The sequence below is a fragment of the Ursus arctos genome, unplaced genomic scaffold (assembly GCF_023065955.2).
Source record: "Ursus arctos isolate Adak ecotype North America unplaced genomic scaffold, UrsArc2.0 scaffold_12, whole genome shotgun sequence".
NCBI classification, from domain to species: Eukaryota; Metazoa; Chordata; class Mammalia; order Carnivora; family Ursidae; genus Ursus; species Ursus arctos.
The window spans coordinates 16,953,285-16,967,927 of NW_026622786.1; the positions used below are offsets into that span (position 1 = coordinate 16,953,285).

The 14,643-nt window shown below is 36.3% G+C and overlaps 1 protein-coding gene across 1 annotated transcript in view; it reads left to right on the plus strand.

Moving 5' to 3' along the window:
- The window catches only part of LOC113244951 (mitochondrial adenyl nucleotide antiporter SLC25A24-like), a 52,962-nt gene extending 38,709 nt beyond the window's left edge, over nucleotides 1-14,253 (plus strand). Inside the window, exons 5-10 of the mRNA XM_026484672.2 lie at nucleotides 212-370; nucleotides 3,048-3,200; nucleotides 8,430-8,537; nucleotides 11,284-11,451; nucleotides 13,633-13,783; nucleotides 14,075-14,253. Coding sequence (XP_026340457.1) covers nucleotides 212-370; nucleotides 3,048-3,200; nucleotides 8,430-8,537; nucleotides 11,284-11,451; nucleotides 13,633-13,783; nucleotides 14,075-14,253 — 918 coding nt within the window. The remainder of the gene's footprint in view (nucleotides 1-211; nucleotides 371-3,047; nucleotides 3,201-8,429; nucleotides 8,538-11,283; nucleotides 11,452-13,632; nucleotides 13,784-14,074) is intronic.
- Nucleotides 14,254-14,643: the final 390 nt, after the last annotated feature.

The following is a 14,643-nucleotide window of genomic DNA, read 5'->3' on the forward strand; positions in this document are numbered from 1 at the left end:
TTAAATCTATATGTGAATGTATTATTAAAAATCATTTGGTCTAGTACCAGTGCTGAGAAAATTGTCAGTATTCATTAATAGGAGGTGAGCTATGAAAAAGATCTTTGGGTTTTTGGTCTTCGTAAAAAATTATCCTTTTTAAAAAAAGTATCCTTTTAATTTATCAAGTATGTATACTTTATTGTGTAATTCATTTTTACATTTTTATCAGATAATTGATATAGGGGAGAGTATATCTATTCCAGATGAATTTACTGAAGAAGAAAAGCATTCTGGAGATTGGTGGAGGCAGTTGGTGGCAGGGGGCATGGCTGGCGCAGTTGCGAGGACATGCACGGCACCTTTTGACCGCTTGAAAGTCATGATGCAGGTAGTTGGCATACTTGACCCCTTAAGCATTAAAGTCACTTGAAAAACCTTTGACAACTTTTCAAAAAGAAATGTTTTGGCACATTTCATACTATTTCTCATTAAAGTTTCACATTTTTCTGAAAATGCAAATTTTCTTATTTTCAATATTAAAAGATTTTTAAATTTTCTTAAAGATGCTTGTGTGTTATTTAAATTAATTTTTATTTGAAATGATAGTAATAGAACACTGTATTAGACGTTTTTTCAGAAATATAACTAATTATATCAAAGAAGTGATAAGACACCATTAGTCTTATTTATTGATTATCTCTACACCCTGCACCTACATAATAGCATGGTTCTCCTGTACTATTTAAGTATTAAGCATATTTCTAGGAATTGGCAAATAAGTTACTTAGAGTGTGCTATTGACTGATGTCTCACTAGAGATAATGTTGTCTAATTATCTTTATTTTACTGAGTAATGGATTGTCAATAGTAGTTTTAGTAGTGCATAGTTTAATCTATTAACTGTCATAATTAAAATCTAATGTTGGCTGAATATTTTCTTCACAAGGATACAAAAATTAATAACTCACAATCTAGTGAGTTTAAATTTCTAATAAACTTACATACCTGGTGGGTGTTTCATTGTCTTTTGTTTTTTTGGTTAGTGACATTTGGTAATGGATTATTAATAGGTTTTTTTGGTTGTTGTATGATCTTATTTATTTGTTGCTCTTAGAAGATCTTAATTCTGACAGACTCAGATGTAAAAGTAGGAGCTGTCAGAGGTGAGAGCCTCCATCTCTTGACAATCTGTTCCTGATGTTCTTCTTTGGTTTCCCTCCTTCTCTTGGCCAAAAGTTTAGCATGTTCTGTGGACTCTTCCTATTTTTCTTAGTAGCTCTTTCTTCAGAGGCATCATTTGTGTCACAGGGCACGCGGAGCAATGAGATGTGAATGCTGGGCACTTGGGTCCTGGGTGTTGCACCCCCTTTGTTCACAGGCTTTCTGACAATGTATTGGTGGCCACCATCTTCTGCAGGGAGATTGAAAGTTTGCAGATCCTGCTAGCTTTTGTGGGCACCATGTGATAAGGTACAATAACGTCAGCCTAGGAATATCCTTCTCCCACTTTTTTACAATTACCAAGTTGTGAACACTCAGATCTGTATCCACAATGCAACCCTGACCAGATTTGGGCTTTCTTTCTCCGGATCTCCTATATCTATAGCAGTAATGCCCTTACTCAGTATCAGTGTTCACTTTATGAATAATTTATAGATTGTTTTTTGTTTTTGTGATTAACAGTATAGAATGAGTATTTTTTCATGTTATTTCAAATATTCGTCAAATATTTCAAATATTTGTGTATTCTTCAAATACAGGTTTTAATGACTATTATTTCAAGTGGATGTGTCATATTAATTTTTAATTATTTTTTCCTATTCTTGGACATGTAGGTGGTTTTAAAAACTCTTTTAAAATTATAATTCATATTAGTTCATAATGATGAACATCATTGCTTATGAATCTTTTTTTTCATATTTAGGATTATTTATTTAGAAAGAGTTCCTAGAAGTTAAGTAATGATACGAACATTTTTAAGGCTGTGTGTGTGTGTGTGTGTGTGTGTGTGTGTGTGCATGTGTGTATATTGTTAAATTCTTTTCCAGACTTTTTCTTCCCACAGGAGATGAGAATGCCCATTTCAACTTGCTCTCTCCCATTATCATTCCCTTATATTATAGACAGGAGGGTATTTTACTAACGTTCTAATTTCCACTTTCTTAAAAAAAAGTATTCTTATTGTAAAATAATACATTAGAAAAATGGGAAGATACAGAAAAGTATAACAGAAGACCTTAAAATTGACATGTAATCCTTGTGTATCAGTCTGCCAGGGCTGCTGTAACAAAATACCACAAACTGACTGGCTTACACAACAGAAGTTTATTGTCTCACAGTTTTGAAGGCTAGAAGTCTGAGATCAGGGTGTCTGCATGGTTGATTCCTTCTGAGGGCAGTGAGGAAAGGATCTATTCCAGGTCTCTCTCTTTGGCTTGTAGATGGCTGTCTTTCCTCTGTGCCTCTTCATGTTGTCTTCCCTCTGTACATGTCTCTGAGTCCACATTTCCCCCTTTTTATAAGGACACTAATCATATTAGTTTTTAGGACCTGCATTAAGACCTTACTTTAACTTGATTATTTCTAGAAAGACCCTATCTTCAAATAAGGTCACATTCTGAGATAATGGGCATTAGGACTTCAACATAGAAATTTTTGGGGGACACAGTTCAACCCATAACACCTTGTTACCCAGAAGTATGCACTATTGAAAGTTTGATATATTCTCATCCATTCCTTTTTCTGTGCATATTTCAGTGTACTCTTTAATAATCTTGTAAAATTTTAGCAGCAACAACACATTTTGTATATGCAAAAATTCTCTGGTAATTAAGTCATTCTTGTTTTCTTTAAGTTGCTCTCTTTGATGTATGAGATTAAAGTATGTATTTGGGAACAACAAAAAATTAATATATCAGTTTTATATGTCTCTAAAGGACAATGAAAATGGTGTTGAAGTTCATAGATTTCTACATTTATGTATCATTATTTTATTAGCAATAATAGCATCAATGCTATATTACTAGCAAAATAAATTTAAAAATAAATTTCCTGTATGTTTCTAGGTTCATAGTTTAAAGTCAAGGAGAATGAGATTGATTGGTGGGTTTGAGCAGATGTTAAAAGAAGGAGGAATTCGTTCTCTTTGGCGGGGAAATGGTGTAAATGTTTTTAAAATTGCACCGGAGACAGCTCTCAAGATTGGGGCCTATGAACAGGTAAAATGTTATCGATTAGGGAATTTTATGATAAAGATCAGAATTTAAATTTAATTTAAAAAATTTAGACTTTAATGAGAGAGAAAACTGGAATGTGCTTAGCAATAGATACTACTGTAAATACAAGCATACTGTGAAGATATTGTGGGTTTGGTTCTAGACCAGCGTGATAAAGTGAGTCAAATGAATTTTTGGTTTCCCAGTACATACAAAAGTTATGTTTATACTATACTGTAGTCTATTCAGTATATGATAGCATTATGTCAAAAAAAACACCTATGTTTATACTCTACTTAAAAGTGCTTTATTGCTAAAAAATGCTAAGCATCATCTGAGCTTTCAGTGAGTTGTAATCTTTTTGCTAGAGGAGGGTCTTGCCTGGATGCTGTGGACTGCTGACTGAGGAGGGTGGCAGTTGCTGAAAGCTGGAGTGGCTGTGGCAATTTCTTGAAATAAGACAACAGTGAAGTTTGCCTCATTGATTAAGTCTTCCTTTCACAATTTCTCTGTAGCATGTGATGCTGTTTGCTAGCACTTTACCCACAGCAGAATTTCTTCCGAAATTGGAGTCAGTCCTCTCAAACCCTGCCACTGCTTTACTAAGTTTATGTAATAGTCTAAATCCTTTGTTGTCATTTCAACAATCTTCACAGCATATTCACCAGGAGTAGATTCCATCTCAAGAAACCACTTTTTTTGCTCATCTATCAGAAGAAACTCTTTATCCATTGGAATTTAATCATGAGATTGCAGCAATCCAGTCCCATCTTCAGGCTCCACTTCTAATTCTAGTTCTCTTGCTGTTTCCATGACACCTGCAGTAACGGTCTCCGCTGAAGTCTGGAACCCCTTCTTCCAAACTCCTGTTAATGTTGATGTTTTGACCTCTTCCTTGAATCATGAATGTTCTTAACGACATCTAGAATGGTGAATCCTTTCCCAAAGGTTTTCAATTTACTTTGTGCAGACTCATCGGAGGTATTTATGGTAGCTATAGTTTCATGGCAACGTCCCCTGCTGTCAACCCGAAGAACAGTCATCTTTAGGTCTTTCAACAAGGACTCCCTTCTTATCTTAGAAACATAGTCTACCAGTAGGTTCTCCAGTCTCGTGATAAACTCCATTGTAATATTTCCACCTTCCTCAGTCTACTTATTCCTTCCTCAACAATCTGTCAAGACTTCGGCATCACCACCTTGCTTGCTATCAGCCAAGAGTTGTGTCCAAGCTTTAAAGAGTAGTTCCAACAGCATTTTAGGATAGGTTTCGGGAGTCCTGTGTCATGGGAGAGTGCTCCACATCAATAGTCTTCTCTATCCAGCATTTTATTCCATCCCTCTGATGCCCACCATTAGTGCTCTTGTTACCCACTCCCACACTATTTCCCTGGTTCCTTCCAGTCCATAATAGCCAGGTCCTTGGGCTATCTGAGGACTGACTCTATATAAGTTATTGGTTGGGGGGCAGTCAGCGGAGGTGGGGGGAGTGGGCAGATTGTGAGGAGAGCAAACATCCTCTCGGTAAGCATCTGCCTCTTTGAGGCCTTTACGTGCATGGCCTCAGTACAAAGAGAAGCTGTTCTGCTCTAGCAGTGGGAAGGGGACAACTTTTTGCCAAATTGGAGGGTGCTGGTGAATTTGGGAGCTCAGATTTGTCAGGCATATACACCTAAATGTTCCCATCCCGTGTATCAGGATCCTACTCCTTCCCAGTGCGGGTCCTCACTTTACCATAGGAGACCTTTTGAGGTTCTGCATTGTTTCCTTAGTAACTCTGTTATCTGTACATTTATATACTGGGCCTGATTTTTAGCAGTCTATGAGGATCATCCAAATACTGCTATGAAGGCCTCATAGTGTTCATAATATGCTTTAAGATGATAGTTAGATGACTTAACCTTGACATTGTCCTCCTTCAGAGTTTCTAAGATAGTGAATTAGGATCAGCCAACTTCACAATCCTTATAATTGTCTCCATGCTGTTCAAGTATTAGGGCAACTGCATAATGTAATGTTTTTCTGTCTACCAATACTTAATCCCAAGTCACTGTGACTAAGAATCTTAGTAATTGTAATGCCACAGCATACCATAGATTATCTTCATCCCATTTACCAACAAAGATCCCATTGTTGTCAGGTGACTGGTGAGTAATCCAGTTCTAACAACATCAGCAGGTCTACTTTCTAGGACCACTTTTCAAAGAACCAGCTTTTGATTTTGTTGATTTTCTCTATTGATTTCCTATTTTAAATTTCATTGATTTCTGTTCTAATTCTTATTATATTTTTTTCTGCTACTTTGGATTTAATTTGCTCTTCTTTTTCTAGTTTTCTGAGGTGGAAACAGATTACTATTTTTAGATCTTCTTTTTAAATATATGTATTCATGCTATGTATTTCCTTCTAAGTACTACTTACCACTCCTTTTTGATGAATTGTGTCTTCATTGTCATTTAGTTCAAAATATTTTTAAATTTCTCTTGAGATTTCTTCTTTGACCTGTGTGTTATTTAGAAGTGTGTTTTTAAATCTCTACATATTTTGGTATTTTAAAAGAATATTTTTCTGTTACTGATTTCTAATTTTGTTCCATTGTGGTCTCAGAGCAGCCATGGTATGCTTTTCATTTTTTTAAATTTGTTAAGTCATGTCTTATGGCCCAGAATGTGGTCTTTCTTGGTGAATGTTCCAAGTGAGCTTGAGAAGAATGTGTACTGTGCTATTGTTGGATGAAATAGTCTCTGGATGTCAGTTATATACAGTTGATTGATGGTAGTGTTGAGTTCAGCTATGTCATTACTGATTTTTTTTTTCCTGGATCTGTCCATTTCTAATAGAGGGTGCTGAAATCTCCAGCTATGATAGTGGATACATCTATTTCTTTTTTTAAAAAGATTTTATTTATTTGAGAGAGAGAGCAAAAGAGAGAGCATGAGTGGGGTGAGGGGCAGAGGAAGAAGCAGACTCCCTGCTGAGCTGGGAACCCAATTGCGGGTCTCGATCCCAGGACTCCTGGTTCATGACCTGAGCCGAAGGCAGACGCTTAGCCAACTGAGCCACCCAGGTGCCCCTGGATTCATCTATTTCTCATTGTACTGCTATCAGCTTTGGCCTCATGTAGTCTGATGCTCTGTTGTAAGGCACATAGGTGCTAAGGACTGTTATATCTTCTTAGATAATTTACCCTTTTATCAGTATGTAATACTTTCTTTATCCCTGGTAACTTTCCTCGGTCTGAAGTCTGCTCTGTCTGAAGTTAATATAGCTATTCACACTTTCTTTTGATTGGTGTTAATGTGGCATATTTTTCTCCATTCATTTACATTTAATCTATATGTGTCTTAATATCTAAAGTGGGTTTCTTGTAGATAACATATAGTTGAGTGTTTTTTTTTTTTTGATCCACCCTGACAATCCCTGGCTTTTAATTGATGCATAGGACCAGGTTTGAAGTAATACTAATTGTTTTACTTTGGATTCCCCCTGAAAAGAGTCTGGGTGCAGCTAGATTATTTGTGAAGAAGCAGGAGTGAGGAAGCAGGGACAGTGAGACACAGAAAGAAGAAAAGCCAATACAAGGGTAAATAAGTGAGGTTTCAGCTATATGCAGTAGGGGCTTGATTCTGAGGGACTTCTAGGAAGTGTACAGAATAGTTCCCAGAATTATCTGTCTGAGGGAAGAAGCTGAGATATTTATCTGCCAGTTTCTGCCCCATATTGTATGAAGATTGCTCTTAGGACTTTAACTTCTCCAGACTTCTGGGCTGGACTGGCTCCCACAGCTTCAGAGAAGGCCTGGAGGCAGAAAAACAGAGAGATGAGAGCTTTTGCTTTTGATGGGTTTCTATCAGTGAAGTGAGTCTGTGAGTCTGCACAGAAACATCGAGATGTGATGTGGGGCTCTGGAAGGGTCTGCCATGGCCAGTGAAATCCTGCTTATGTTTGGGGCCTGAGAGTTGCTTCAGAGAACAGTGGAACACAGGGTTTTGTAGGCTTTGCTTATGGGTTTTCTAGCATACAATTCTTTCAAAAACTTCTTACACTTTTTCTCTGTTTGTTTCCAGTCAATACCACGCAGAGTAGTCATATCTAAAAATCTCTTCTCTGATGTTTTATTTTCTAGTTCTTGTGCTTAGTCATTCCCCTTCTCTCTCATTTTTATAGTGGGCTACATTGATGTCAACTGAAACAGTAGGCTGAAATTGGATGACAAGACCCCTAATCTCTTTAGGGCATCTAATTTCCTTCTGTTGGGGTACAGAGCAGGTGGCTTTTCCAACTTGGAAGCCCACCATTCTTGACTACCAAGCCAGGCTAAGAAAACTCCCTTAGTAGAGCTCCTTTTCCTTCCATTTCTGCTTGCAAATTGGCTTTGGAAAATGCCTTAAGGCTGAAAATCAGAGAGATGCATTAGGTCATGTGTTAATAGATCTTGTTAAAAGCAGCAAGGAGTAGGCAACACTAACCAACATTCTGAGATTTTACAATCAGTTTTCCTAGAACTTCAGGCTCAAAAAGCACACAATCTACCTTCCAAATTATTACAGCAGGCAATTTTATCAAGCATTTCCAGAAAGCATTAGAAAGATCATCATCTTCTCAGACTGCAATACCTGTGTCCTGACAATAAAGCCAGTGTCACATATTTTAGGTTTTAGTTATGGTAGTACCCTACATCTAGGAACCAGTTCCTGTTTTTGTTCAGGTTCATCCTAAGCTGTTACAACAAACAGATTCCAGAATACAGTAGCTTAAATGAGATAGAGGCCAGTGGCCCAGGGCTAGCAGTACAGCTAACTAGAGTAACCCCTTGTTCGTTGTAATGGAAAGAGCTTCTCACATTGTTACTCTTCTTGATTATCCAGTAACCAAATACTTATTAAGAACCCTGCATATGTAAGGCCTGGGGTGAAAAAGACATAACAGATACACTCTCTGCCTCCTTTTTGTCATTTGCATGCTCCTTATGAAATAGTACATTCATGAATATGCTTAAGTGATTTGATGTTGCTAACTCATTTTGGGGAGGGGGAAGGAAAAAGGATATTGAATGGAGAAGTCTTACTATCTTAACTAACTGCGTAAAAATTAAAACCAAGTATTCTAATGTCAGGTGTCTGGAATACTTTTTCAAATAATTTTCTACTACTAATTAATGTTATAAACTTAGAAAATATATCTATATTCTATTTCAGTAATACTGTACATTTCAATACTTTTATTTATGCAGTATAAGAAATGGCTTAGTTTTGATGGTGCTAAAGTAGGAATTATTGAGAGATTTGTATCTGGCTCGTTGGCTGGTGCAACTGCCCAGACCTGTATTTACCCCATGGAGGTATGTATGATTGTAAATTTTTAAGTAAAGTAATGCTTTCAATACAAAGTATAACTTTTTAAAAATATTTATTTATATTTATTTGAGAGAGAGTGAGAGAGTGTATGTATGTAACCCAGGGTGGGGGGGTGGCAGGGGGAAGGGCAGAGGGAGAGGGAAAGGAGAGAAGCAGATTCCCTGCTGATCCGGACTCCACTCTGGGCTCGATCTCACAACCCTGAGATCATGACCTGTGCCAAAATCAAGAATTGGATGCCCAACTGACTGAGCCCCCCAGGTGCCCCACAAATTATAACTTTTGAAATAAATGGAAGTTGATCAGGATTTTGTATAATAAACAACTTTATAGCTACAGGATTTAAAACTCATACCAAGTGTTAGCTGGCCCTAGTAAGTGTTTTCTTTTGTTTGGTTGTTTATTTAGGATGAAGGTAGTATTGTAGATGTATCAAGAAGATAAAAAAAAAAATCATTGCTTGCTTGCTTGACTGATAGAATCACTTAATCATTAATCAAATCAAATCTGTATTGTACAGCCACTAAGTTTAAGGTATTTTTCTAGATGCAGAGACAAATCAGATAGGCATTTTGGTCATGGAACTTAAAGTTGAGATGAGGAGATAAAACATGTACATCAATAATGATGATCCAAAATAGAAACTATAAATTCTAGAAGAGAGATCCATATGAAGTGCCATGGAAATTCAGAGGGGAGAAGTTAACTGCCAGTTAGGGGTTTCATGAAAGACATGAATAGAATATGTGAGTTTGGCTTCGATTTTGGACATTCAGAGATAATGAGGGAAGGCATTTCAGGTGGACATATAATGACTTAAACAAAGGAATGGAGGCAAAAGAGCAGATATTTAGGTTTGAACTGGATAATATCATGGATAATGGGTTGGGGCCAGATCAGAAAGGCTCTTGAATGCAGTGTAAGAAATATAATTTCAATTTCTTAAAAAAAGTAAGAAGCCATAAAACACGTTAGAGCCTGAAATATACTCTTGGTAAAGTTTTTTAGAGTGAGAGAGACTGGAGAAATGAGATGACTGCATACAAGAGATTGCCGCCGTTCAGGGAAGTGATAGTAAAGGCTTGAAATATGATACTGCCTAGAGGAAACTGACTCATGTTAGAGCTGTCTTGAGAAGCCACAGCCTGAGAAGTGGAAAGTAGGACAGAGGGAAGGGAAGAAGGTGAAGATCTGTCTGGGTTGTGTGCCTGAGTGTTTAGGAGAGTTACGTCTGAGTTACATCTGTAAGAGAGTTTGAGTGTGGCGGAAGTGGCCCAGACTGTGAGAGGATGAGGAGTTCAGGTTTGTACGTATTTAATTGGAGTTGTTGTGGACAACCAAATTATGATTTTTAGCCAGTAGTTGCAAATGTGATACTGAGATTTGAGAGGTTTCAAGTCTTGATGTGTCATCTGCAAAGAAGTGCTAGTTAAAGTCATGAGATTACTTAGAAAAAAAGTAGTGGTTTTTTTTGTTTGTTTTGTTTTATTTTTTAAATTGAGAAGAGAATTTTTGCGAAGACCTTAATTTAGGGAGTAAGTGGGAAAAAAACCTGCCAGTGAAGCAGACAGAAAAGATTTACTTGGGTAAGAAGAGTGTTGAGTACAGTGCCCTGGGGAGGACAGAGAGTTTTGAGAATGGGATTATCCATAGTGTGGGGTGCTGCAGAGAAGTTCTTAAAACAAAGCCTTCCAACTGATGACTCAGAGACAGCTCTATCAAGATACACAGTTTGGGGGCGCCTGGGTGGCACAGCGGTTAGGCGTTTGCCTTCGGCTCAGGGCGTGATCCCGGTGTTGTGGGATCGAGCCCCACATCAGGCTCCTCCGCTATGAGCCTGCTTCTTCCTCTCCCACTCCCCCTGCTTGTGTTCCCTCTCTCGCTGGCTGTCTCTCTCTCTGTCAAATAAATAAATAAAATCTTTCAAAAAAAAAAAAGATACACAGTTTGCCCAATCAAGAAAAAGTTCATGCTTTTTTTTTGGGGGGGGGGGGTCTTGGCTGTTTTGGAGAGCCATTTCTCCAAGTATTTATAGTTCTCCCTGAAATTAAATTAATGGAAATTAAGAGGACAAGGAGTGAGGTTCTATCAGGAAAATTGCTCAGGAATGTTGATCATAGACAGACTACTGAAACCTACTATTGCCCTCATAGCTCCTGTTATGTTACTACTTTATGAGCACGTTTAATCGTATTAAATGATTATAGATCCACCTCACTGTTACAATAGTTCCCACAGTGTGTGTATCTTAAGTATAGATGGAATGTTATTTTTCATATTGCTTCTTCAATTTAACCTGACTATATATGTGTGTGTGTGTGTGTGTGTGTGTGTATATATATATATATATATATATATATATATATATATATATATTAGCTTGAAATTGGGCTGCAGTTTCTTTATTTTGATGCAATAATGTTACCTCAAATGAGTTTGGTTTAGAATATGTTGCCTTATAGCACATTAAATGAGTTTGAGCAGGTATTATCAATCAAAACCACAGTGATTAATTACATTTTCCTGTTTAAATAATTTTTAAAAACTGTACTGTGTTAGCTGTTTATGGTTAAAAGCCAATTAGGGAGAAGTTAAGATTATATTTAAGATTGTTTTCTTTTTTGATTTCTATGATAATCAGTAAACATTGTATATAATGCAGTTTAGTGTATTACTAGATGAGTTGAGTAAATCTGATCAATATATTTTTATAATATTCTTCACATTTAGGTTCTAAAGACCAGACTGGCTCTAGGTACAACTGGACAGTATTCAGGGATCATTGATTGTGGCAAGAAGCTTCTGAAACAAGAAGGTGTTAGAACCTTTTTCAAAGGTTATATTCCTAACTTGCTAAGCATTCTACCTTATGCAGGCATAGATTTTGCTGTTTATGAGGTGAGTTTATTCTCCTAATATGACATTGTGTGTTAGATTTGAAAACTTGGTGTAATAATAGTCTTCATTCTAAAAATCTAGTTGTAAATGACTTTATATGAAGTAGTTTCTTTTTTTTTTTTTTTAAGATTTTATTTATTTATTTGACAGAGATAGAAACAGCCAGCGAGAGAGGGAACACAAGCAGGGGGAGTGGGAGAGGAAGAAGCAGGCTCATAGCAGAGGAGCCTGATGTGGGGCTCGATCCCATAACGCCGGGATCACACCCTAAGCCGAAGGCAGACGCTCAACCACTGTGCCACCCAGGTTCCCCCATATGAAGTAGTTTCTGACCAAGAAGTTTGGTTGAGTTGAATGGTTTTATTTGGCTTTTCATTTTATATCTCAGTTGTCTAGTATTCTAATAATAACTTTGGTGGTTTTTGTGAATTAGGTTTTACTGATAATATTTATAGACTTAAATGCTGATGTAGTGGTTCACAACTCTGGATGCATATCAGAATCACCTGCATGTAGATCTTTAAAAAATAAGACTCTTGGGCTACCTCTTCCTCTCCCCTGCTGCATGCATGCTCACTCACTCTCTCTCTCTCTCTCAAATAATAAATAAATAAATCTTAAAAAAAAAAAAGATTCTTGGGCTACATCCAAGAGATTCTGATTTAACTATTCTGGGAGGAGGCCTGGGATTTAGGTTTTTTTACTCTCTAGAAAAATCTGATGTACAGTTAAGATTGAGAAAGCTGAGATGTTATTGCCCAGTTGTGAAAATGAGAGTTGAGGGGAGGAGTCCTTGGGGGCTATTGGGAGAGAGGCAGCATGGAGATAGGGCATATATCCTAATAGTGTAGTGCTTGCTGAACAGGCAGGATTCCAGGTTATTCCCTTTCTTGCCAATCGTTTCATTTTTGTGATTATACATATGTGTTAGGCAGACTATTGTAACAATATATACCATTTGGTCATAAGAACCAGGAGAGAGTATGTGACTAGTATCACTTAAATTCATTCTCAGTGCAAGAAGGACAGCTCTCCAGCCACAGGCCCAGTGGTATTTTTGGCAAGTGGTACCACAATCATATGAAATATAGCCCATTTTGTTTAGCACTTAAAAATGCATATGTCTTTTATAGATGTTTAAAGTATTGAATGATATAGTATGTATTTATTTTCTCCTTTTTTGCTTGCTTCTGTGGTCTTATTAAAATAAATTCATTGCTGCTGTTTATGTTGGGCTCCCTTCTTTTTTTTATTTCTGTAGTTCTGTATCTTTTGCTTTCTTACCAGAGTAAGAGTGACGTTACTCATTTCTCTTTTTATTGTTGCATGACTAATAAATGCACTGAGTAAAGAAATTTTGAAATATATTTTTTTCAAAAGCATCGAATTATATATTTCATAGTAATTGCCTCAGTATATAATGGTAAAGCTGTATCCTTTGATAAATGAACAGCTCTAAAAGCACTTCGTGATCTTTTAAACCCACTATTTTAAAATAATTTCCTCTAGCCACTTTTATTCAAGGAAAAGCAACTTTGGAAAGATGAATCTCTCTTAAAAGTTCAGAAAATGTGGTTTTGTTAACCTAGAGTGGATTATGCAGTCTTCTCTACATTATTCTGTTAATCCCTCTGAGAATCTCCAGAATTTTGCTTGGGTCTTTGAATGTCATTACAAACCAAAACAATTAAGCAAAATAGAACAAACAAAACCAAACAGACAAAAGCACACAGAGAGATGCAAAACATTGGAGAACTCAAACTGAGGTTGTGTGAATACGTTTTTTTGAGAACATCTATGTGCCCTATCCTTGATAGGACAGTAGGCGGATAACTCCCTCTGTGCACAGAGTAGGAACAATCTTTTGTAAAGATTTTGGAGAGAACAGTTACTAAAATCAAGCAATTAAGCTTGATTCTTATTTATCAGCGTTGTGACTTGATAGCTTAGTTTCTCTGAATTAGTTCCTCATTTATAAAATTTCTAAAGTGGAGATGACAATATGTATTTGTCAGGTTTCTGGAGGGATTAAGTGAGATAACATCTATGACAATGCTCAGTGTAATTCTTGAATCAAGAAGTTACACAATACATCGTTTATTGAATTGAGTGAGCAGTGAACTTTATTCTACTTAGACTTGCATAGTGGTTAAGGATATTTACTACTATTTTCTCTGCCAGCTGTTGAAGAATTATTGGCTAGAACATCACACAGCAGAGTCTGTAGACCCTGGGATAATGATTTTGCTGGGATGTAGTACATTGTCTCACACGTGTGCTCAGATAGCCACCTTCCCTCTGACCCTTATCAGAACTCGCATGCAGGTTCAAGGTGAGTTTTTTTTTAATGAAGTTATAAATTAAAAAAGTGATTAAAAATAACTTGAATGAAGTATTAATAAAAATTAAGTTAAAAACAGTTTAGAGTAACTAGGTTGTTTTAAATGAGTAGAAATTAATGATTTTAAAAAACAGAAAAACTGGAGAATTGATAAATCAAAAGCAGACTCTGATTTTTAAGGCACACATCTTGAATTTATTGTGTAATTCTCATTAATCATTGGACTATCTTAACGAACAAAGATTAAATATTGAATTACACTGATTTTTTTTCAATTTATAGCATTGGAAGAAAAAGGAACAACAACTTCTATGGTTCATCTCATTCAAGAGATATATAACAACGAAGGAAAACGGGGCTTTTTCAGGGGTCTCACCCCAAACATCATAAAGGTGCTTCCCGCAGTATGCATCAGCTGTATAGTTTATGAAATAGTGGGGCAACATTTGGGATTAATTTAGAAGTGAAATAGCAAGTTGTTGTCATTACCAAAATCACTTAATTTAAGATAATACCTGGCTTGTAAAGAGAAATTTGTCTTTTCCTAAAAGGCAAGACGTCTCAAATAATTGTTAAAACAATTTTTCTTTACCTATTACAAAATTTATAAATTAAATAATCATTTTGGTAAAGTTCTTTAATAATTTAAAATCCTTAATATCCACAAAATTCCATTTATATTTCCCACTACTCTCCCTTGAATCTTAACTTGAAACTTCTTTTTATTGAGTTTGGATATACCATGGTGACATTATAAAACATTTGGTCAATTGTAGCCGCTTGTGTCAACCTTTTTCTATTTAAATAATTTTTTTGAAAAGCTGAGCTTGACAATATTTTATACACTAAAA